The sequence below is a fragment of the Neomonachus schauinslandi genome, chromosome 2, assembly GCF_002201575.2.
Source record: "Neomonachus schauinslandi chromosome 2, ASM220157v2, whole genome shotgun sequence".
NCBI lineage: Eukaryota > Metazoa > Chordata > Mammalia > Carnivora > Phocidae > Neomonachus > Neomonachus schauinslandi.
In genome coordinates, this window is record NC_058404.1 from 138,482,450 (window position 1) to 138,506,682 (window position 24,233).

A 24,233-nucleotide genomic window follows, 5' to 3' on the forward strand; every position below is an offset into this window, starting at 1 on the left:
AGGAATCTATGGCAATAAGCCTACTTCAGAATATGAAATGTTTCTATTCTCTATGAGTAGAGATAAGTGATAAGCTGTTGGTGCTTTCCCAACTTATTTTCAAAGCCCATTACAAAAATAAATCAGTGTGTCCTCTAATAGCTCTAAAAACAGTTTGAGTGATCATTTTTCTTTTGTGATTTTTTTTAAAAAGAAATAAATGTCCATATTTACTAAAATCTTGCATTGAGTTACATTCAGAAACAAACACAGTCCAGTTCTCCTTGGTGGAAATCATCAGTCTATTTGCTCATTCTCTTTGACTATAAAAAAAATCTTTTGGGGTGAAATGCATTGGCAGTGCAAAAAAAAAAAAAAAAGGAGGGGGGAAGTCCATTAAATAAAGTACTGATTGAATTAAGCATTCATATGAGTTCTCTGCCAGGTTATCTGCAAGCACAAGACTCTACTGTCATGTTAGGATACACTTTAAGTACCACGTTCTTATTTTCATCAAAGAATAAGATACTGAGTGAAGACATCTTTTCTGGCACACAGCAAGGCTCAGGAATTCCGGGCACGACCCCCACGGCTCGCACTATACTCTGGATGGTAGCATGATTTGATGGCTTCAAAGACTAGAAAAGAAATGGGAGAAGAACATGGAAGTTACGTGGAGCTGCTTTTCTACTCTTCACCGTCCATCATTAAAATACATAGACAATGAATTCGTTTCAACAACTGATTAACACTGGCCTCGTTAGCTATCCGGCACAACCTCCTATCCCACCACCACCATAATGGTTATCATGTATTGAGCAGCTACTATGCACCAGATGTATTAGATGTAGTATCTCTAATCCTTACAACCACAACTACCATTTTTTATATTTTTCAAGTAAAGAAATAGGCTCAAAAATCTCAAATGACATGTCTAAAGTCAAATAACTAGGAAGTGATAGAGTGAAGATTTGAATACAGTTACCTAAACCAGAATCACTTAATTAAAAACAATTTAGTCCCCAAACAGGGGATTAATACTTCCTAGGATGTCTTCAACAACAGGATTGCAACAAAAACCATTTGTTCTAAATTCTATGCTAATCATAATGAACCCTAACCAACATCCTATTTACTATAGATATATTATCGCCACTGCTATGGTGATATTTACACTTTGCTGTTAAAATAAAACCAAGCACACCAAGGAACACTGATATATTAATAGTTGGCACCAGGATGGACTGGGTGGTAATTACTCCGCTGTGTAAATTATTCACCTCTCAGAAGCACTAACGGAGGTTAAGAAGACCACCCCGTTGGCCACTGGGGGGCACTGTTGCTCCATGGGTTCAGACTTCAAGGTGGTCGTGTAAAAGTGTTGTAAGAGGTGGCCAAATCCTCTGGGAAAAGGGGGCCTGAAGTTTTTCCATGGGTATCAGAAGTTTGACCAAAGGAGCCTGGGTAAAATCCTTTCCTGAGAAAATGCCAAGTGGAACCACTGATACCCACGTGACCCACGGGATTTTATTTAGAGCGACACACGACTCTGCTCAGCTTTGAAGGACAGCGGCCTCTTTTCCAAGCCCAGAATATTCAGGTTTTAGCGCTACAGAATTCCTCAGGAGAGATGCCACGCTGCGCAGCATCAGTTTTCCCTAACGTCTCTTTTAGGCAGGTGAAACCAATTTGGTTTTAAATATATTTAGAAACAGAAATTTGGCAACTTGCCAGAGATCACATGTCAATTCAGAAGTGGGATTTAGGCCAAAACTCTGGGTTTTTACTTTCAAGACTTCGAGCCATGTTTCTAATGGCTTAGAGGCACCTCTGAGTTGGTATTTTAATTTCATACTCCTAAAAACTCCCAGTATGGGAAATGGGAACAAGTTAAATAAGGTTAAGGTACATACAAACCATGGGAGAAGCAAATAATATAGAAAGCTGGCATACTACTTAAAAAAAAAAAAAGAAAGAAAAGAAAAAGGATTACTTTGGCAGAGAAAGGGCAAATCGATTTGTCTCATCCCATCTTTCAACTTTAATGAAAGAAATTATCCATATATTAGACTTTTAACTTTATTGTGAATGGGCATAAATTATTTAAAATATGGTCTTAAGGATGGGCAACTGGTTTTTTCCTCTTTCTCCCCAGAAACTTTAAGTATGTGTTGGAAAGGATTGTTAACTTTCAATCAATTAGCTTTGCAAAGCAAGGTACTCTCCCTTTAAGGAAAGGAAGTGTATGTTCTATTTTGCATACCATTTGCCTTGCAGCATCAATAAAATCTGTGTAACTGATACAAACTGTAATCGGTATTATTCAATAGAGATCAATAGCCACTGTTCTTTATTTCATCAGTATTAGTAATTTCCAAAGAACATTTTTGCGGCCATCCACTTTTCTCTATTGATTTATTCTTAAGATTCAGCGATCCAAACAGCCTATAATAATGCCACGAAGGACTTTTTAAACCATAGATTTTCTGACACTGTTCTGTTATTCTTAATGTTTTAATGACTCCTATAATATTTAAATTTCATATGAAGTGGATCTATTTAAGTAGATGAAGTCTCGATTGATAATACTGCTGTGCACTGCTATTCTCCAGAGCCTAGGACAGGGCATGCTCTGGGTACTGAATAAATACTTGCTAAATGGACGAAATACTTACAAGAAATAGCATACTCTCCATTTTACCTATTTCTGTGGAAATTATTCCCATCAACAAAAATAAAAGTTTCTGTACAAATGACCCAGAGTTGATATGGAAAATATTCATGGGTGTTTCCTAGGAAAATTCCTGTCTTTTTTTTTTTTTTAAGCTCTAACTCACAAATGATAGATTCAGAAATTATGAGCAGTCTCTGGTGGGCTCACTGGAATTCAGGCACGGGCCCTTGATTCTGGGTTGGTGTGTCTTATCAGGAACCTTCAATTTGCTAGGGAGTTTCCCCCATTTTTTCTCACCACGGAATCCTCTGATCAAGCTGCCAGTACCGGGAATCGTTATTTCATGCACAAAAGATCCATGCAGTAATTGCTCATTTGAAGCAGGTTGCCAGTCTGTAATTTTTGTTTGTTTTTCAGTTCAGATCATCCTTCTCATGACTCTATAGCTTAAGAAATTTGTCAATCTGTGTTATTTCCATCCCTAGTCTCTGTTTTTTCTTTTCTAAGATTATTTTATTTATTTATTTGTCAGAGAGAGAGAGAGCAAGCACAAGCAGGGGGAGTGGCAGGCAGAGGGAGAGGGAGAAGCAGACTCCCAGCTGATCAGGGAGCCCGATGTGGGACTCCATCCCAGGACGCTGGGATCATGACCTGAGCCGAAGGCAGACACTTAACTGAGCCACCCAGGTATCCCTTTCCCCAGTCTCTAGTTCCCCAGTTTTTAATGAGAGTGAAACATGACTTTAACATCAGCCTAGGGAATTTCTGCCTGGGTAACTTGGTGCATCAAGGTTTAGGATTTTTAGGTCATTTTTTTAGACCAGAGGTTGGAATTGGAAACTCAGGAAATTAATTGAAGGTGTATCATTTTGAACTCATTAAATGTGAATTTCTTCTTTATTTGGCTATTTGGTTCCAAGTGTTTAGATCTTTGCTGCCTAATTCTGTGTCTTTGCTATTCTTAGGGTTCACACCATTCCATGAAAAAATAACTCCATCCTCTAATCCTTATTGGTTCTCTCGCATCTCAGTCAGCAACAATGGCTCAATCATTTTCATTCCATTTGCAGTCTCTGTTTTCCATCTCCACTAAGGTGGTGAGGAGCAAGCAAAGGCATAGGACTTGGCTTGAGCTCTATGGGTATTTTTCATCTCATGGCAGAATTCCAGAGTTCTCTCCCTGGGAGAACAGATTGGCTGTAGGGGCTAGAAATCAGAAAAATCCACACGGCCGTGTCTATGAATGAGATCTGCCGTGGTGGGGCCCGCACCTGCCAAGCTGCGCATGATGTCCTCGAGTTGAATTTGATTACGAATGCATTAGCAAGCGAGAGTGTGTCATCAGCTAAGAGCCTTCATTCCTGACCCGGGCCATGGGGTTTTGCTCCACACTCTTCCAGTCCAGCCCACATGGGTGTGATAGCCCAGAAACTATCTAATTGGAATCAGTGAAAGGGCAAAGCCTGGAATTTGGGAAAGGCAGAACACAGCTGTTCTGAATTACAGAACAGGTTGTCGACTTGTGCAGACAAAGAGCCCCGCCATGGAGAGCAGGCTTTTGCTCACGAGGCCAAAGGGAAGGAGGGCCAGCAGAGGAGTCTGGCCTGGGAGAACTTCTCTCTGGGGCAAAATGTGTATCTAAAGTCTGAAAGTTCTTTGGCGCCTCCGTGACTCCACATGTGTTCGTACTGCTCTGGTCAGAGACCTTATTTCTTCCTCTGTTGCGTGGACTCTATTTTTCTTTAAATAGTTCGCTCTGGTTACCATGTTGGAAGCTGTGGTGATAGCATGATGCTTATTAATTACCCCTTACGTAGCAGCTTCGTATTGGTTCCCGTGTTCCATCCTTTTGGTTATTGTACCACCTGAAAGCCACAAAGCCTGGCAGGCCAAAAGGGAACCCCTGGAAAGCCTTAAAAGGGAAGCTGATCCACACAAGGTGATGAGAGACGGAGAACTCCATGGAACAGCCAAACTTCCACTCTCCACTTGGCAAAGGGAAATCTCAAGCTTGGAGAGAAAACTCCACACTTCTCTCTGTTATGTCTCCCTGGAGATCTGATGCCCTTCCAAGTTTTGACAAATATTAGGATGAGTTCAGTTGCTGCAACCAGTGCTGTCCTGATTCTATGACTTTCCAAAGAACTGTTACAGGCTGTTGAACCTGCAGGGAGAATCCTATTTTAGGCTTTGTGATGTTTGAAAAGGGACTAGGAACATTTAAGAAACTTTTTCTTGTCTTAACATCTTTTATTCTCTTGATCCCTTTTCCTATTTGGGCTTTCTTCAGCCCCCTGCATTTAATTTTCTGTTCTCCTCAGTCTCAACAATGACCATTAATAATAATAATATCAATAGCAAATATTTATTGAGTGCCTACTATGTGCAAGGTGTTTCATTTCCCCCACTGTTGTTATTATGTAGATACTGTTGTTTTTATTATGTACTGTTGTACCCATTTCAAAGATGAGAAAACTAACATACAGTTGACCCTTATACAACATGGGTTTGAACTGCATGGGTCCACTTATATGTGAATTTTTCGATAAATATACTACTGTAAATGTATTTTCTCTTCTTAAGATTTTCTAAACATTTTCTTTTTTCTAGCTTACTTTATTGTCAAGAATACAGTATAGAATACATACAACATAGAAAATACATGTTAATCTACTGTTTGTGTTATCAATAAGGTTTCCAATCAACAGTAGGCTATTAGTGGTTATGTTATGGATCAAAACTTATCCGTAGATTTCCGACCATGCAGGGCATCAGTGCCCCTACCCCCCACGTTGTTCAAGGGTCAACTGTGTAGAGTATGAGTAACTTCTCCCAAAAACCATAGCTGGTAAGAGAGAGAACCAAGATCTGAGCCGAAAGGTTTTAACTCGCCATGTGGCTACTCAAAGTGGGCTTTGTGGACCAGCAGCATCAGCAACACCTAGGAACTCTATTAGATACACAGAATCTTAGGCTCTATGCCCAGAGCCACTAGATCAGAACCTACATACCCCAGGCAATCTGTAGCCACATTAAGGTTAAGAAGCCCAGCGATGAGCATGTCCATTTAATCATTCTGCTGCACTAACACACTTCTCTTCCTAAACCTATCTCTGTTATTCTTAACTTATCCCTCATAAGCTTTGAAATAATTATGCTTTGGATCCTGGAGAACTGTCATGAAGATCTACTGAAGCAACAGCAGGATTTTGAATAGTCAAGGCAGGCATAACCAACAGGAGATGGGGGGGCAAGTTGGGGTAACTAGAGTGGAGTGGAGACCAGACCAGGTCTCCAGAGGGAGGAGTTGAAAACTCACTGAATAGCTCCACATGGTCAGGGATCCCTGGGTCCTAAAATCTGGAGCCAAGAAGGAAAACTCCTTCCCCAGTCTTCATAGAAGAAGTTACAGTTTATGAGTGTGAGAGATTATTTGGAAAACTCAGTCATCCTGAGTTTAGGGACAGATTTTGAATTCATTTTGCCTCTCAATGCCACAAAGCAACCCACACTATAAAAATTCATCACTGTTACATTCTGCATCTTTGTGGTGTGTTTTTAAATGCTACCCTAGCTAGAACAAGTTTTGTTTGATTAGTGATCTACCTTTTATGAATATTTAGACAAGATAAGGCTGTTTATATCATAGTAAATGTACATAATCCTTACTTAGTGTTCAGATTTACAAAACTTGGAATCGGCAAAAATCCTTGGGAAAGACAAGTCTTAGAAGATGTAGAAAGCTTGTCCTTCTGAGATATTCTAGTAAGAAAATGGAGACTTCAATCAAGTTCCTTGCCCTGAGGCTGACCTGGCTTTGTTCAGTCAGACCTTATGCCTGTGTTCATTTAACATCCCAATGATCATGAGACTAGTAGGACAAGAACATGAAACTTTAAAGAGCTATAAACAGAAGTTGCTCACCCTTGGAGGCAAAAGATTTTTTTTCTCCATTATTATATAGCAGCAAAAGTTGATTCACTTCAAGTTTTGGTAAAAAGAACAACAACAAAAAAACACCCAACTCTATTCTGTCTCCAAATTCTATTCCTACAGCCCCATTTCACTGTATGTCAGAGGTTCAAACTGTTATAAGCTAAGAATAGAATTTCAGCAATAAGCTTAACTGAATGCCAGAGGGCACCACTCTATTTTACTAACTTAAAATTCAAAGAGAACAGTCACTTGGATTTGCTGTGCAAGGCAGAGGTGGGATTGGGGAAGCTTCTGAGAGTATATTCCTTAGGATACTGAGTGCTGATATGATAAAGTACAGTCTCTGTTGATTTTGGAAGAGACACAGGTAAGCTCTGATTGGTTGGAGTAAGTTTTGGAAGAAACGTAGAGAGTCAAAGTATCCTTTTTTGCATTCCTTTTTTGATGTTTATTAGGGAAGCAAATGAAAGAAGCATTTGGTGGATTTCATGACGTGAGTTTACCTGGCCCAACCCTGATCCTGACCCTGGTGGGGCCAGTACATCTCATGAGAAACTATTCATCAAAAAATATTCTGCATGGGCATCAATCCAATTAGTCCTTCTCCCTCCTTTTTCCCATGACATCTAGTCATTCTCTGACTATCCCCTCCAAAATCAGCCTTCTGATCATTTGGGGCTTGCTGATTGTGGGCAGGTGTAGATTCACACATAGCAGAATAGACCACATCACTGAATACACACTGTGTTTGGAAGCAACACAAAAAACATATACGTTTTTCCTCATATCCTTCTTCATACCAATACTGACTTCATATTAACTTAACAACTATTAAAGAAAAACCAAGCATAACCATTATTGCCTAGTACATGTCAGAATGCAATAAATAAGTGTCCAGATGGATTTTGTAAATGAAAACACACATTCAGTCCATGTGTCTTTCTACTCTACAGAAGTAGGAAGGATAGGACAGAGAACAAGGGCTACCTTTGGCATGGGGAACTGGCAGGCTCCGGAGCAATAATAGGCATCAAAGGACTTGGGGGAGATAATCCATTCACTCCAGCCAATATCTGCAAAGTCCACTTTAAGGTATCGCCTGGCACAATTCCGAGGTTCAATCCATTGCTTTCTTCTGGCCTTCTTCAGGGTCTGTTCATCAAATTGGAGCGTCTGGCTCTTCTGGTGAGGTCCCTTTCTCTGTTTCTTTTTGTTTTTAGTCTTCTCAGGGGCCTGAGTCTGAAGGGTCTTGTAAGGCTTTCTCTCCTCCCATACCCCATCCTCCCTATACTGATACTCTGCCCCAGGAAGCTCATTGTTCTGCAAAGGTAACAGGACCCCGGCAGAGCGCTTCTTCCTCCGCTCAACAGAAAGGGCAGCCCTGATGTGGCTATCCAGTTTAGGCACAGCTCCGGTGGGGAAATTCTGGCGTCCTTGGAAGCTTGACACCACACTCTCCGGCTCAGAAATGGCAGCATCATTAGCATACACCAAGATATAAGGCTCGGGGAAGGGGAACATCTTCTTTGGCAGCTGGTGTCCTTTGGAGGTAATGGTAAATCCTATGAGGAACTCCTCATTTTCCTTGGCCTTCCTCAGGAGTTGAGTGATGTCTTTAGACAGCCAGGATCCAAAGTCTCGATGAGATTTGGCTACATCTACTGAAAGATGACCCAGGAGTTGACTTTGGTTTCTGTCATATTTAAGGATCCATGCAGAGAGATCCATCTGTATGTGTTTCCTCTGAGCATGATGTGAGCATCCTCGGGACACTGGACAACTCAGGCTGATGTTTATTAGCTCCCCAACATAGAAATACAGTGTGGCAGATAAAATGTTTTCAGACTTGGTTAGAGAAGTCAGATTAAAAATGTGCAGTCCCTTGCTTCCAAGAGTTCCTAGGAAGGAAAAAAAAAAAAAAAAGAATTAACGGGAGTAAACAAGACCCCTACCTGATACCACATAAAAAAAGTAACTCAAAATGAATTAATGACCTAAATATAAGAACTAGAGCCATTAAATTCTTAGAAGAAAACATACAAGCAAAATCTTCACAGCCTTAGATTTGGTGACGGATTCTTAGATAATGACACCCAAAATATGAGCAGCAAAAGAAAAAAAATAAATAAATTGAGAAGATGGATAAGCTGGACTTCATCACAGTTAAAGAACTTTTGTGCATCAAAAGACATTATCAAGAAAGTCTATACAACCTACAGGATGAAGAAAATATTTTCAAATCATGTACCTGACAAAATGCGGTATCCAGGACTTATAACTAACTCTTATGACTCAACATCAGAAGGTCAAAGAAATCAGTAAAATATGGGCAAAAGCACCAAATAGACACTTCTCTGCAGAAGACATATAAAGGGCCAACATACACATGAAGAGACACTCAACATTAATAATCATTAGGGAAATGTAAATCCAAACCACACTGTGGTACCATCTGACATACACTAGCCTGGCTATAGTAATAAAAAACAAAGTAAGTGTTAGCAAGGATGTGGAGAAACAGGAACACTTTTACATTGCTGGTTGGAATGTAAAATGCTTCAGCTGACGTGCAAACATTTGGCAGGCCCTCCAAAAGTTAAACACAGAAATATTATGTGACCCCACAGTTCTACTCCTCTGTAGCCCAAAGAATGAAAAACAGATACTCATACAAGTACATGCATATGCTTAGTTGCAGTTACACTATTCACAATAGCCAAAGGTTGAGACAGCATAGAAGTCCATCAACGAGTGAGTGGCTGAACAAATAGCGCTATGTCCATGCAGTGGAATATGATTTAGCCATAAAAAGTAATGAAGAAATGATACATGCTACAATGTGGAGGAACTTTGACAACATTATGTTAAATGAAAGAAGCCAGATACAAAAGGTCACAGATTGTATGATTCCATTTACACGAAACATTCAGAGCAGGTGAATCCATAGAGACAGAATGCAGATTGATGTTTTCCAGGGAATGGAGGCATGCAGAATGGGGAGAAACCTCTTCTTGTGTGGGAGGCTTTATTCTGGAATTATAGAAATATTTTGGAATTAGGTAGACTTGGTGGTTGTACAACATGGTGAAGGTACAAAATGCTGTGGAATTGTCCATTTAAAAATAGTTAATTTTATGTTATGTGAAGTTCACCTCAATTAGACAAACAAACAAAGAAAGATAACAGGAGTAATTTTAAAAGCTAGAGAAGGATTAAAGCAAGGATCAGCCATGTTTATTAATTTGCTTTTTCCTTTGCTGAAGCACTACAGATGTGTAGAAGTTGTAACACAACAGTGAACTTACTGGTGTGAGAGCTGAGAGTTCTGGCCTTTCATAAGACTACCAAGAACCAGCCCTATAAATCTGGCACAGGATTGTAATAGCTTCTTATCCCTGGCAGTGGATAGCCTACCAGTTATAAGTGTCAGTAGGATTAGACTCACCTTGATTCAAGCTCTGGCTCAGCCACTTGGGGCAAGCTAGTGTTCTCATTCATAACACGGAGACCATACCTACCTCTCCTGCCATCAGAATTAAATGAGATGTGTGTAAAGCAGCTCATAAGGCGCCCAGCAAGTGGCTCTTACATAAAAATTATTATTGTTATTAGTGCTAGCAATGACCATATTACGGGATTATATCTTCTACCTGCCTCACAAAGTTTATGGTGCAGGATGAAGGTAGGTAAGCAAGACCATATAGCTCAATATTCAGGTAATTTATGTGAAATGATGAGCCACACGTTCAAATTATCTTAAAGAATTAATGCCCTTGTAGAGTTTGCCTGGAGTTCATCACATCCCAAGAACTTAAGATTTGAATTTCTTCCACGTCGTTTGATGAAATTACTGAAACTGGTCAATTGTGTCTTAATTCTTCGAAAATGAGAGAGAGCAACAGAACAAACAGAACAAGAGATTGATTAGTAAAGGGCAGAGGTTGGCTCCTTCTCTTAAGATCCTCTACCAAGTTAGTGGCAAGGCTGAGGTTAGATTCAAGAATGCCCAGTCCCGGGATCCATCACCAGAGCCCGGGCCCTCCTCCGTGCACTTGTTCCATATACATATTGGTTTCAGAAACATACACTCAATTGTGAAATTATGTTCTTGATCAAAAACATATTTCAGTAAAAACAAAACATTTTTATAAAGACGTGGAAACTTAGAATGAGTTCATTGAGTCCCCAAGCACAAGGGAAGTGCAATGGGAAACATATTTTACTCATTTTTAACACTATGTGAAGGCAAAGGAGGAAACTGCCATTTGTGCACATTTGTATAATCCATGACACCAGGATAATATTTTACAGACCTTTATAACAAAGCCATGGCATCAGAGTTGTTCAGAGACTCTAGCCTTAATTCATACCAGTCACCATAACATATACTTTTACCCAAACTTCTTGTAGCAGATGCAAGTTTAAAATGGAAGGAAGGGAAGTCTCTGTTCTAAGTATGTGGCAAGCGAATGGTTGCCAAACAGACATCCTGGCAGGGAAAAACATGAACCACAAGGGATCTGGGTGGTAGCGTCTTAATTGGTAAAGTAATAGTGCTCCTGCCCCCATTTTTGTTTCAAAATATTTCCTCCTCCTCCTCCTCAAAAAAAAAAGTTTCCTTCTTTCTTTCAAACATGTTTCCAGACACCTTGTGACCTGCTGTTAAGCAGGCTCCACCCCTGTGTCTAATCTTCAATATCCTCTTGTAAATGCTTCAGAATCTGCCATACTGCCTCTTGTGATGGCTTTCATTTTAGCTCAGTACACTATTTTGAAGTGCCAGCCCTGTGGCCCAGGCCCAGATCCACCACACCCACTAGCTGTCCTTGGGCAAATAACCCAAGCTCTTTAAGTCTGTTTGCTCCTTTGTAAAAAGAGCCCAATAGCATCAACTGCAGGGTTGTGAGAATTAATTGAGAGGGCGCAAGTAAAGCACATCGCACATAGAAAAAACTCCGGGAATGTTAGCTAACTAGCACTGACAGCACGTGCTGTCCAAAATGAGCGGCCATTTAAGGCTGAACTGAAATGTGCTGTTAAGTGTAAAATACACACTGGATTTCAAAGACTTAGTCCAAAAAAGAATGTAAAATATTACATGAACAGAAGTTTACACTGATCGCATGCTAAAATGATTTTTGGATGTCTTGGGTTAAATATTATGATAGTGTGATTTTATAATAAATATGTATTTGGTCTTTGTCCCAGGTCTAGCACAGAGCTCCTAAAACCCTTGGTATTTCCTAAGAGATCCATACAGGTGCCTTTTGTTATGTTAATGAGGTGAATTTAGAGGACCAATGGGGAAAGGGGTTGGTTGCCAGGGGAACCAACCCAGTGATTGGAGGGTTGGAACTTTTAGCCCCACCCCTGATCAGGGAGGAAAGAGGAGCTGGAGATTGAAGCCATCACCAGTGATTTAATCCATCATGCCTGTATTATGAAGCCTAAAAAAACCCAAAAGAATGGGGTTCAGAGTGCTTCCAGGTTGGTGAATACATGATGATTTGGGGAAAGCAACACACCTGGGGAGGACATGGAATCTCCACACCCTTGCTGTTTCTGAGTTATATCCTTTCATAATAAACTGGTAATCTAGTAAGCAAATGGGCTTCCTGAGTTCTGTGAGCTGCTCTAGCAAATTAATGGAAACCCAAGGAGGGGGGTTCATGGGAACCTCCAATCTGTAGCTCCCCTCCAGGTGACAACCTGGGCTGGTAATTGGCATCTGACGTGGAGGCTGGTCCTGTGGGACTGAGCCCTCTGCCTGTAGGATCTGACGCTATCTCTGGGGACACTGAGTTGAATTCTCAGATACCCTGTTGGTGTCTGAGAATTGCTTGTTGGTGTGGGGAACTTCGGGCCCACTTCACCCACATCAGAATTGGGCGCAGAACATTTTCAGTATAATAATATATGATTAAAATTAATTTCACTTGTTGCTTTTCATATTTTTAAATGTGGCCACTAAAAATTTTAAATTACTTTTGTGGCTCACGTTTGTGGCTCAAATTACATTTCTACTGGACAGTGGTAATCTAGGATAACCACCACTTTTGTAGTCATAGAGTCCAAAAGGAAAGAAAAAAAAGGCATTTTTTTTTTTCCCCCAAGTGCAGAGAAGAATTAGGATTTTTGCTAAACGTGAGTACTCAAACCAAAAAGTAAGTTGGGGGAAAGATTCCCTTCTTGGAATGCAACAGACTTTCCTTTACCAAGAACATTAGATAAAGATAATTTTGGTGATTGCGTTCTCATTTTCCCTCCAGCTGTGGCTAATCGGTTCAGTCTGCAGTCCGAAGTCCAAGATCAACACACTGCTCGGCGATAGAGTTGACAGAGTTAAATGGGCAGGTTAGCAGCCGTGCTTTATGGTGTAGCGATTCTCTTCGTAGCTTCAGTTGTGTTATTTGTGTAGGACACAAATACATCCCCACTACAGCCAACAAAGAACCAGAACCAAAGCAAAACAAATGTTTCACTTTAACAAATATGAGTTGAACACTACTAGGGGCTGGCCCCTGGGCTGGGTCTCGGGGCTGCACAAACAGCCACTGAGGTCCACACTGTTGAGGGGGTTGGGGGGGAGGACTGAGAAGCAACAAGCAGGTAGATATGCCATGACGTGATGATGCAACTTGCTGTCAAAGGTGTGAACTGTGTTCTTGGAGCAGCAGCGAAGGGGGCATTTAACTGCCCGAGTAAGGGGAAGAAGGATACACAGGGAAGAGTTAACCTTTGAGCCAGACATTTAAGAATGAAGGGGAAAAGGGATGTTGGGGGTGGGGGAAGGAGCCCATTCTGGCAGTCGGCAATGCTGCATATCCGGAGGCTTTTGCATAGTGATATTTCCAATATTTTAAAGAGAAATTTATTAAAATGTCCTAAATTAATCTAATCCTAGCAGACATCTAAGCTGCCTAAATTCAGAAAAGCAATGGCCAACTCACAGTTAGCTCCTAACTCGAGGTCCTGTATTATGCCCAGCACTTGACCCTCTGCCATTTCTACCCAGACCAGGGAGCGCGTTATCCGGGCTGTTCTGGATGACCTCCCCTCCCGCTCTGTTTTAACAATAAGCTAGAAGTCTCAACCATTTCGCAAAAACATTTCTTGACTTCTCTAACCCGTATTGTATTTTTGCCTTCTTCCACCTTAAAATATTTAATTTTTGTGCAAGTTAATGCTCTTTTCCCCCAAAGGACTCAACAAATACTTAGTATTTACAAGGATGAAAACAGGAATAAGGGAGTTGTGAGCAGTTGAGCAAATGAGTACAGAGGACTAAATAAGGAGATCGATACCTCCCTGCAAGTAGAAATAAGTGATAATATCTATTCAATTACTCTCATGCTTTTTATTTGATAGATTTTTAGAATTAATTTAACTTTTCAAATGAGAGTCTTCACATACGTAAGAACAGGAGTTTGCAGTAGGCTTCTCTCTTCTTTTATCTACAGAGATATATATGTTTATATGTTCCAATATGGGTGCACAAAAAATGCTATCGTGCTCACCCTTTTTTTTTCTTCTTCTGAAATATTCTGATACTTACCTATTTGGAATTATTGAATTAGAAAACTGAAGTATACCTTCTGATTAATAAGAACAAACTGACATAATAATAATAATATAAAAACAATAGTGGGTTTTATCAGGTTGAAAAACAATCGCTTATGCATTATCAGGCTGTTTGTAGTCTTCAGGTACTAGGAGATATTAACCGCCACACCAATCAGATTACATCTACAGTTGCATGCTTCACTCTGGGTGCCCTCATTTTAACCAGTTCATTGATACAAGAGAGAGTAGTAACCAACATGTTGAAGGATCTGGAAACTATGTCTTACAAGTTTGAATTGAATAAATGGAGAATACATGGCCTGAAGGAAGGAAAAAAAAAAAATGGTTTACCGATGACATGAAAATTGTTGACAAATACTCGGGGGGCTGAAGAGGGATCACAGGGTTTTTCTTTCCAGCGTCAGAGACGAGACTGAGGTCTAAAGGTGATAGTTGAACAGAGGCAGAATCCAGACCGGTATGTGTAAAGAATTACTTTCTAAGTGTCTGGTATGATAGTGAGACCCGTCTGGGGGACTGGGCAAACCTAAGATAGTCCTAATTCAAGACGATTACGGGAGGATGTCTTTATGGAGGGTAGGTGAGATGCACTAGGTAAACTCTCAGATCCCTTGCAAGAAACTGCGCCAGGCTTGATTTTCAGCTCTTCCGAAGGAAATGTTTTGATGCTAAAATAGAACTACCGATAGGTGGTGCTGTTTTCTTACTGTTCGCTGGCACTAGCACACGCTTGCATTTTCCTTGCTGGGAATACCTCAACGGCAGCCTAGTTAGGTTTTGCCATGGGCATTATCATCTTATTTTGAGTTTTCTAGAGTCAGAAGATCTGTGAATTTAAAGAGGCTTCAGACATCAGGTGAGTTTCAAACTACACTTCTCTTTGCACACCTGTCAGGATGGGGCACCCGCCGCCGCTTCTCCCTGCGAGGTCTTCATCCGCCTGTTCGCCTTGATAATCCAGACTTACTTTTTTAAGGCAAAGCGGAGGCCCCACCTGAGGCCCGTTTGCCATGCCAACGCACTCTTTCAGTTGGAGCCCTGCCTCTAATATGATTCTCGTCATATTATTCCTCCTTCCTAAGACCATAAACTCCGTTAAGGAAGATCCTATAGGAACTTTATCGGACTCTTCAGCCCCAAGCATAGGGCTTAACTCTAGCGCCGTGCTCAGTAAATGCTGCTCTCGTGAATAAACAGAAGGAGTCGAACCTGTTCATTGTAGAAATGCAAAAATGAGGCACCAGCGAGTTAACACTGATTTCGGAGAGGAGCCCAGCTCTTCTATTAACTGTATAGACTTTTTTAGGAGCTTGATTCATGGCTAAGGCAGAAGATGTATTTCTGTTTTCATCTGAAAACAAAGCACCTGCACCTAATGAAAGCAAGGACGCAGTGGTGCCATCGCAAGGATTCGGCTCCCGCCCCGAGCCGCTGAGGGGGTGCCCAGGGAGTGCTGAGTGGAAGTTCACCTTCGTGCTGGCCCACACAGAATGTTTTCAAAGGGAATCAGAACACACAATGGAAAGCTTTCTATGTAAAGTATGATTTTGAAACAAATAGACTAGATGAAATCTTGATGATTAGTTAAATCCCCAGAAAGCAGGGAAAACATTTTAGTCATAGAGAAAATATGTAACTCGGGACAACTTCCCCCCCCCCCACTTCTCTCTCCAAAGTACAGCTGTGAGAAATGCCAGGGGTGCCTAGGAAAGAGCCACGTCCACCCCGAGTCACTGGCTGAATGCTTGCGGATTACTGAGTCTAGAAGGCAGGGTCTCTCAGCCACCTTGAGCTCTCAGGCAAGGCAAGATGGAGACTTTCTAAATGAGAATGCAAAGTCACAGAATTTCGTTTTTCTTGCAGAGTGCCAGTCAAACAACTGAGTTTTATGGGATTTCAAAACAACCATTCTCTATGTCCAAAGTAAAACGTGGCCAGGGATGATTTAATGTATGTTTTTCTAGAATAGCAACATGTTCAGTAATCAGTTAATCTACTCTTAGCCTCTGCCTAAGGGCATTCCTAGACTGTGAGCTCTCAGAGGGCAGACCCATGTCCCAATAAATCTTTGAGCTCCTATACTTGCACAGCCTGGAGTATTTATATCCTAAAAAATATCTGTCAAATTTGTTGAACGAACAACTGTGTAAACTTACCAGATTCAAAAATGTTTCACACTTAACACCAAAGTGAAAAGACTTTCAAGTTGTTTCAACTTCCCAAAGTCAGCAGAAGCCCTTCTTGGGTAGAGGTACTGTATGGCGTTTCCTTTCAGTTCATCAGAAAAGAAGCATTATTAGAACAGTTGTATATAGAGTAGACTAGCACTGCGATCTAACATACACATGGTAAAATGCCTCATGGGAACTTCATTCATGGCAAGTTTATTTTTAAAGGATCCTTTGGCTGGCTGATAGCTTTTCCACTATCTCTTCTTATCTAGTCCCCTGGACATCTAATTCAGCTCAACTGAAATATTTACTGAGTGCCTGCTACGTGGCAAACTACGCCAGGTCCTCAGAACACAAGAATGAAATAAGATAGGCTCTTCGCGCTTCAGACTTGCTTTATAGATCTCTGTCCCATATCCTCCTTCTACCAAATCTGTGAGGCCCCAAACTCTCTGCAGCTACGGAAGGAGGGTAAGAAGTCTTTATTAACTTCCTTTGAAGTCCACTCCAGAGAAAGAAACTGCCATAAAGATGGTGGTGTACCTTCTACAGTGAAAGAAGCTTACCATTATATAAATTAATAAACCACCTGTCCACAGAAAGGCCCACGAAAAGTGCCAGATGAGACCAAGATTTACACATTAGTCAATCCTAAATTTCAGACGCTGGTTATAAGATCCTCAAAACTTGAGGGACATGAGCTTGACAAGTGTATCTCCCACATGCGTCAGAATCACCTTGATGGCTTGTTAAAACAGAGATTTCTGCGTCCTGCCCCCAGAGTTTAATTCACATGGTCTTGGGTGGGCTGGAGAATCCCCAGCAAGTTCCCTGGTGACGCTGATTCTGCTGATCCAGAGATTGTACTTTAGAACAATTCACCTCAAGAAATCACTATAAAAAGGTGCAACTCTGCTCCATTCAGCCACCAAAGTCAGGACAGAAAGAGTAACTTCTTGAATGTGGGCTTGGGATATCACAGATTGTATTACAAGAGGACTATCACCTCCTTATATTTACATTGCTGCTGAAATATTATCCTTTATGTTACAAACAATTGCACTTGATCAACAGTTTAAGCATGTTTAAGGCTTGTGGGAAGCTAGAGAGGGATACCTTTTAAGATACTGAGAATATCTCATTTATATAGAGCTTCTAACCATTTAATGCATTTTCACATTTATTTTCTCAGTTGAGTTTTACCATCTTTCTTCGAGACTGGCACAGTAGTATGACTTAATCATTTGATAGATGAAGAAACTGAGTCTAGCACTATTAGATATGTTTATTAGTTAGTAATTCAGCCAAGATTAGCCATTAGATCTCTTAACTCAGCCTCAGGTAATAGAAAAATTAAAATACCAGGAATCTCTTCTTTACTTGAAAACCATTTTCCTTAACCCACGCCTAAGTGTAGCAGTTACACTTAATTCAAATAGTCTTTAGCTTAATTCCATGCACGATTTTAATTTTAAAATACCCTTTGAAGGAAAAGCAAATAAGATCATGCTGGGTCTCAGTTGTTTTAACTGTAAAATCAGGGGATTAGACAAAGGATCTTGCATTTCTACAACTATTAGATGCATTTATTTTATAAAAGGAATATTTAATAGAATTCACTCAGTAAAGTAAGAAGTACTTGGCTGATGATGGTAATACGGTAGCATCAGTTTGTCCAAAAATTTTATTCATAGTGTGCCCAAATAAAATCTAGGCACTGCATTTACTGTGGTTCTGTTGCCAAGAAATGATGGTCTTAAAGGTAGGTCTGTCATTGAAGGAGTCAATAAACACACCATGCTCAGTGGGCTCTATGACTTAGGTGCATAGGTGTTTTAAATGAATAGAGACACCTATGCCTTTAAACACACCATCCCTGAAAAGTGTGTCCCCGGAAGTACTGCTTCAGGTGCCAATAGGCTGGGACACAGCCACTACCAGCATGTGAAAAGACTAGCGACCTTATGCATTTCTAAATATATTCCCTAGATGAGAGCTCTTCAGTTACACTGTCATCATTTACTACTGTCCAAAGGACGTATTATCCTGGTATACTTGTGTCATTTGATTAATACTATGTCAGCGTTTCCATTACATAATTCTGTGTTCATGGGTTCGTAACATAATCATAACAATGCACTCTGAATTGAAACTTGGCATAGGAAAGTTCAAGCTGAGACTATTTGTGATGATGCCAAGCTTATTTCCACTACTCCCACCAAAATCAAGTTATTGGGATACTGATTACTAGGATATACAAACTGAATAGATGGGAAAACCTTCCAAATTTGGGGAGGAAAGTTCTGATGTAGCAAAAAAAAATCCTGAGTAGCGACTAGAAAGTGTATGCAAACTTGCTCAATAATTTTCACTAGGCTTTTTGACAGGTACGGTTTTTATTATGTCTCATAAATACAACAAACATCGGTGATTATAGAAGGGAGTTGATAGCTGTCTCGAGTGTGTCTTTCATCAAGATATTAATGGTGATAAAACAAAGTGATGTGTATGATCTCCAGTGAAGGTTTCCACAAATAAAGCAGCTTTTCTTTTAAAAGCATAATACTAGCTGTGAAATAATTAATATTAACCCTATAGAAGAAAACAGTGACAGAGAATTCATAAAGAAACAGGAAAAATGGAAATCTAATGACAGAGAGACTCTACAATAGCAGCCAGAGGAGTTTAAAACATGAAAGCAGGAAGGTGCTACAGTACCAGTTGGACCCGAGTCCACACAGTGACAATGTAAGTAAACATCCTGAGATAGGTACTCACTGGGAAATGAGAAATAAGACAGCTTTCTGTTGTGATATTTACTTGAATTTTGTAAATCTTCTTTTCTGAGAAATTAGGAAGGCTCTGAGCCAGCATTTCCCCAACCAGATATCTTAGAACCACAATTCTCTAAAATGCTCTCTCGGGAGAAAATGATCCACTCTTCGGGGGACTCGCTAGCATTTAAAGGCCCTGAAAGTTCCCACAGCAAGTAAAAATGATCATTTTTTCCAAACCTATTTGACATGGGACCCAATTTTACATAACACCTGTTAACATCTTCCAAAGACCCCCTTCTACAAAATTTTCTCCTCGAAAATTAGACTATTAGAAATAATAGGTTTTGAGATGAGCTCAGTATGTTTGAAAAATTGTCTGGTAAAGACATCATGACATCCATTTCTTCTCCCGTATAAGGAGAGTGGAGCTTGCTTTCTGTAAAGCCTCTTCTAAATACAAATTTGTAGAACTCCAAAACACCTGAGAGCAGATTTGACACTCATGTCTCTATTTAATTTTTAGAGATATCTGAACTGGATCAGTCAAGTGCTTATGAACTTCCACGGCTTAGATAAAGTGTATGTTACCCTCTTAATATATTCTTAATTATGTAAATATTTTTAATGCATAAATATTTCCTGAGTGAATTATCTATTTAGGGGATTTTTTTTTCATTGACCCTCATGGTCTCTTGGTCTCTTGGAGTGTGGCTAACTATACTAAAAAGCTAGATTTAAATAATTTTTTCATGTAACTCGTTCTCTTTCTCTTTTCCATTAGCATGGAAAATCAAGAATTCATGGTATTATGGATTTTTAAATGTCAGAGATTGTAAAGCTGTCTTGCCTATTACAGTAAAAACTTCATTAAGGGTTATCATGTATTCAAAGCAGTGTGTAATTCAAAGCAGCCGCACACCCAGCTCCCCTTCTCCATAAGCATGATTGTCCTTTGAATGAAAACATTAGATTACCTGGGTACTCGTTAATTTCAAGCATAGTTTCTAGGTGCCAGAGATTTTAAGGTAACTATGTTTTAATAAAGTCACTATATTCCCTTGCCATTAAACCCATCAAAAATGATGTTCGCTCACTGGCCCATGTATTTTATAGGAATGCTCATTCTGCCCTTAACTCTAACTTTCCCAAAGCCTTATATTTTCGCCTTGCCCTTCAGAAACACATCAAATGATAATCCTTTATTTTTAAAGAGTTTTGTTCATCATAGGAAAGACTCACCCTTCCTCACTGAAGGACAAGATTCACTTTGGGGTCCCAATTACCTCAATTTTCTTTTATCTATGAAGTCTGTGTGTGTGTGTGTGTGTGTGTGTGTGTGTGTTTAAGGAAAAGGCGACAAATTTCACTGAAATACAGTCTTTTTGTAGTTATATGTCATAAATTAAAATAATGATACTTTCCTAGTAAGAACATGTGTGCTTTAATCACTTTTCCTAAAGAAGTTAAATTTATGAGTAAGAAAAATAAGAGTAAGTGACTATGGGAATGATGAGAAACTAATGAACACAAAGTATGTATCTTCAAGGATCAGGCCAGGAGAAAACCTCATGTAAAATACTCTTCTTTTATTACGTAGTAGCCAAGGACAACTTAAACTGAGATTAAAATAAAAGCTGATTTCATAGGCTTCTTGTCTTCCTTCAAGGTGGTGTATTTTTATAGAGCTAAACTTCTCTGTCGTCGATAGTTTTGTAAATCACCTTTTACAGAGGGAAAGATAAAACCTATCTTTACGTAAACCCTCACACATCACAAAGAGACTTACGAGTGTTCCAAACTTAACGGTTTTGGCACACCAACTGCATAGCATGGAGAGAGGAGAAAAGGGGTTAGCGGAAAGTTTATTTAGGATGAATGCCACCCACCATCAAGTAATGGTTTAAGTAGAAAGTAACCAGAGGGATACCACAGCAGCTAAATTTCAACCAAAGATATTCTAGGTTTAGAACAATAAATAATTTTAATCAGGTATGTTCCAAGGAGCAGATAGGGCTCTAAGGCTATAACTCAGCCCGAATAAGCACTTGGAAAGTCTGCCGGGTCAGCAGCCATGCCATATAAATACAGCACACCACCTGATGGTCCACTAACATTTGTAACATCATTGCTACAGAGAAGCCCATATGTTGTGAAACCTAAACACCATGGACTAGAAAACATATCTGATTTATTAAAGCAGACAGCATCTTTCACCTACATCGGAACATACGTCACAAGACAAAGTGTTATGGAAACGCTGATATGGATAAAGGAGAGGGACACACGTGAAAGCCTTAGCACCTTCCTGAAGTCGTGCCTTCTTAGAGCCAGACCTGCCTTATAATAAGGTCTTTTGAGCGTGCTAGTAACTAAACACTCTTGGAAAGGGTCCAACACGAACCACCTCTCCAGGAGTCTCCGTCCGATGCAGTAACATGACACTTAAGCTTCCACAAAAACCGGTGTCTACGTTTGATGAATAAGTCATTAAGACAGTCTCTAGGATGCTAAAGGGATTACTTTTCTTATCAGGGCACACAGCCTTGTATATATGCTTCAAGCTGCAATTCATCATTTCCAGGGAACTTCTGGCCTCCCTATCAGAGTTTATCATTTGCTGGTATAAGACCCGTGAGGCTGATAAGGGACACTAGAAATTATAATGCACAGAATGAGCTGAAGCCCCAAAGAACATGGGGCCCGCCTTTCTCAAATCCTTATCCAACTCCCACGCATGGTTCACTCAGCCTAAGACAAACATACAAACAACCAGGCAATGGGTGTGAGTGAAACAAACTGACATTCCACCTCCCAACCTTGTGATTCATACTAAAAATGAAACTTGTTGATACAAAAAATACTATTCATCTCTTGGGTGCTTTAGCTTTTCCCTAGGACTATCACCAAGAAAATGACCATCAGGGTAAGAGTCATCTGAGTATCTTCATTACTGCCACCTGCCTTGCCCACCCAACTTCTTTCCAATTCCTGTGGCTCCCACATTGCTGCTTCCTTGAGCTCTGCCCTCAGAGTTGCACGGAAATAAACAGGGCATTCACTGGTGTGGTCAGCTGTCGGGACAGCCTCCTCAAGTGGCTGGCATACTGTGCATAACCCAGAGCAGGTTTCTGTTTCCTTAGCAGAGGGCGGCAGCCCCTTACAGATTATGCTCATGGTTTTAAGAAGAAAGTGAAATCTGGTTCAGCTCAGATGCTAGCTAAAGATTTCTGCATTAGAAAGCATAATTCACATTTATTGTAAATGTCATCATGCCTACGAGCTCTAGAGTGTATTTACAGTGTCAACCTAGGGCTTTCCTTGATGGATGCCTTGGTTTTCCTTTTTTCCAGGAGTCCTACATATCAAAGCTCTGCGAGATTTCTTTCTAGTGATTCTGACAGAATTGATAGAGCATGAGGCAAGGCCTCCCCACTTGAAGATTGTTGGCTATTTTTCAACGGTTCACTGAAGACAGGCTTTGCAGTTACATTTCCCTTTATCATGAATGTAGTGAACAAAAAAGCCTGATGCGTCTTCAAAGCATATAAACCGAGTCAGTGTCCGGGAAACTTTCCCTCAAGCTGTTAGCGCAAGGGAGGCAGGCTGTTAGCATAAGTTATTCCTTCACCACAGGGAACAGGAGAAACCTTGTTAAGCCATGAATTTCAGTCCGCAGTGATCTGTGTGTTGAAAAATGGGATGAGCAGATTTTCATCGGCAGATTCCAAGAGGTGCTTACATCCACCGCTGTCCCCCGCCTCAGCTCCTCCCAGGGTGGAATAGGTACACCCCTATTTGCCCAGATGGGTTTTAAATAATCGAAACACCGACTTCCTGGTTTAGTTTGTGTGTTTGTCACCAAGGGACTATCAAATAGAAAGTGTCAAATACAGTAACACAGAGGACGGGAGTTAAGAGGGGTGCAATGTCTGGAGAGCCACGGTCTAAAAGGCGAGGGGAAGGCGTCTCGTTCAAGTGTGACTTTTCCCTCTGGTGCCTCAGGGTTGGCATAAAAGGACATCTGCCTTTAGGTAAACATGGCTAAAGCCCAGTCCAAGGGAATTTCCGCTGGCTGGCTTAAGAAACACCAGCATGAGGTACCCCTGGGGTGCTCCAGACACCCAGCGCAGGAGGGCTCTGCTGGGCATGGGGGTAGCCCCTTCCCCCTTTCCAGGCAGTTCCTCCAGACCTACTCCGTTGCTCGGCCCCCTTCTTCTCTCCAGATCTCGCTCTCAATTCGGGCTCTAAAACTGGGGTTACTCGCCGGCAAAAGGCGGGGTGTGACGGGACCGAGGGGGCCCGGTGGGCAACTGCAGAGGGTGAGAGAAGGTCTCTAGGTAGCATTAGAGAGCGGAGGGCAGACGAGGAAGCTGGGGGGGGGGTGTCCCTGGAGAAACCTGGGGCGGGACCGCGGAAAGGGGGCGCCTCGGGCACTCACCTGCTGCTCCGGCTCGAAAGCTGCGAACCGTGTTGCCTTCGCGCAGGGGCTGGGGGCGCAGGGGCCGCGAGCCCCGCTCAGAGGACCCCGGTGTCCGTTCCGCCTCGGCCTTGCCGCCGCCGCTGTACCTGTCATAGAGCCGCAGCATGTGCTCGGACACCTTGTCGTGCGGCGGCAGCACGGGGCCCGAGTCACCACCTGCCGTGCGGTCGCCTGACACGGCCTTGTGGAGCTCGGGCAAATCCGGCTTCAGTCTCTCTCCCCGCGCCAGGCTCACGCAGAAGCAGCCCAGCCACAGATAGAGCAGCCTGCGCGCCCCAGCCATAGCGAGGTCCCGGCGCCGCGCGTCCGCTCCCCGCGTGGCGGGGGGACACTCCGAGGCCGCGAGGGGCCCGCGACAGAGCGGAGGGTTGAACTTCGAATCGGCGGGGGGCGAGGGCGCCGGGAGCCCCAGGCACTGCTTGCGCAGGACGCCGGCAAGCCGCACTTTTTGCGCTGGCTGATCGCAGACCCGCAGGTGGGCTCTTCCCCGGCAGCCGCGCGGACCTCAGCAGGGCAGGGCGCTGCAGGCGCCGTCCTCACTTGTACGCCGAGAAAGAGCTTAAGTCGCGGCGTGTGTGGCCGGGGAGTTTTCAAGATCTGTCTCTGTCCTCCCTCCCCTCTTTATCTTCCAG

The 24,233-nt window shown here is 41.6% G+C and overlaps 1 protein-coding gene across 1 annotated transcript; it reads right to left on the reverse strand.

The window, feature by feature from the left end:
• Positions 1-425: 425 nt before the first annotated feature.
• Positions 426-23,884, reverse strand: BMP3 (bone morphogenetic protein 3). The gene is made up of 3 exons (XM_021702432.1): positions 23,560-23,884; positions 7,577-8,487; positions 426-617 (listed from the first exon to the last, which is right to left on the reverse strand). The coding sequence occupies exons 1-3, from the start codon at positions 23,882-23,884 to the stop codon at positions 426-428; spliced, it is 1,428 nt and encodes a 475-aa protein (XP_021558107.1).
• Positions 23,885-24,233: the final 349 nt, after the last annotated feature.

Coding starts and splice junctions, on each gene's coding strand:
- BMP3 (XM_021702432.1), bottom strand. CDS start 23,884: ATGGCTGGGGCGCGCAGGCTGCTCTATCTGTGGCTGGGCTGCTTCTGC. Junction 8,488..23,559: donor CTTTCGAGCCGGAGCAGCAG/GTGAGTGCCCGA, acceptor TTTCCTTCCTAG/GAACTCTTGGAAGCAAGGGA. Junction 618..7,576: donor GCCAGTTCCCCATGCCAAAG/GTAGCCCTTGTT, acceptor TTTCTTTTCTAG/TCTTTGAAGCCATCAAATCA.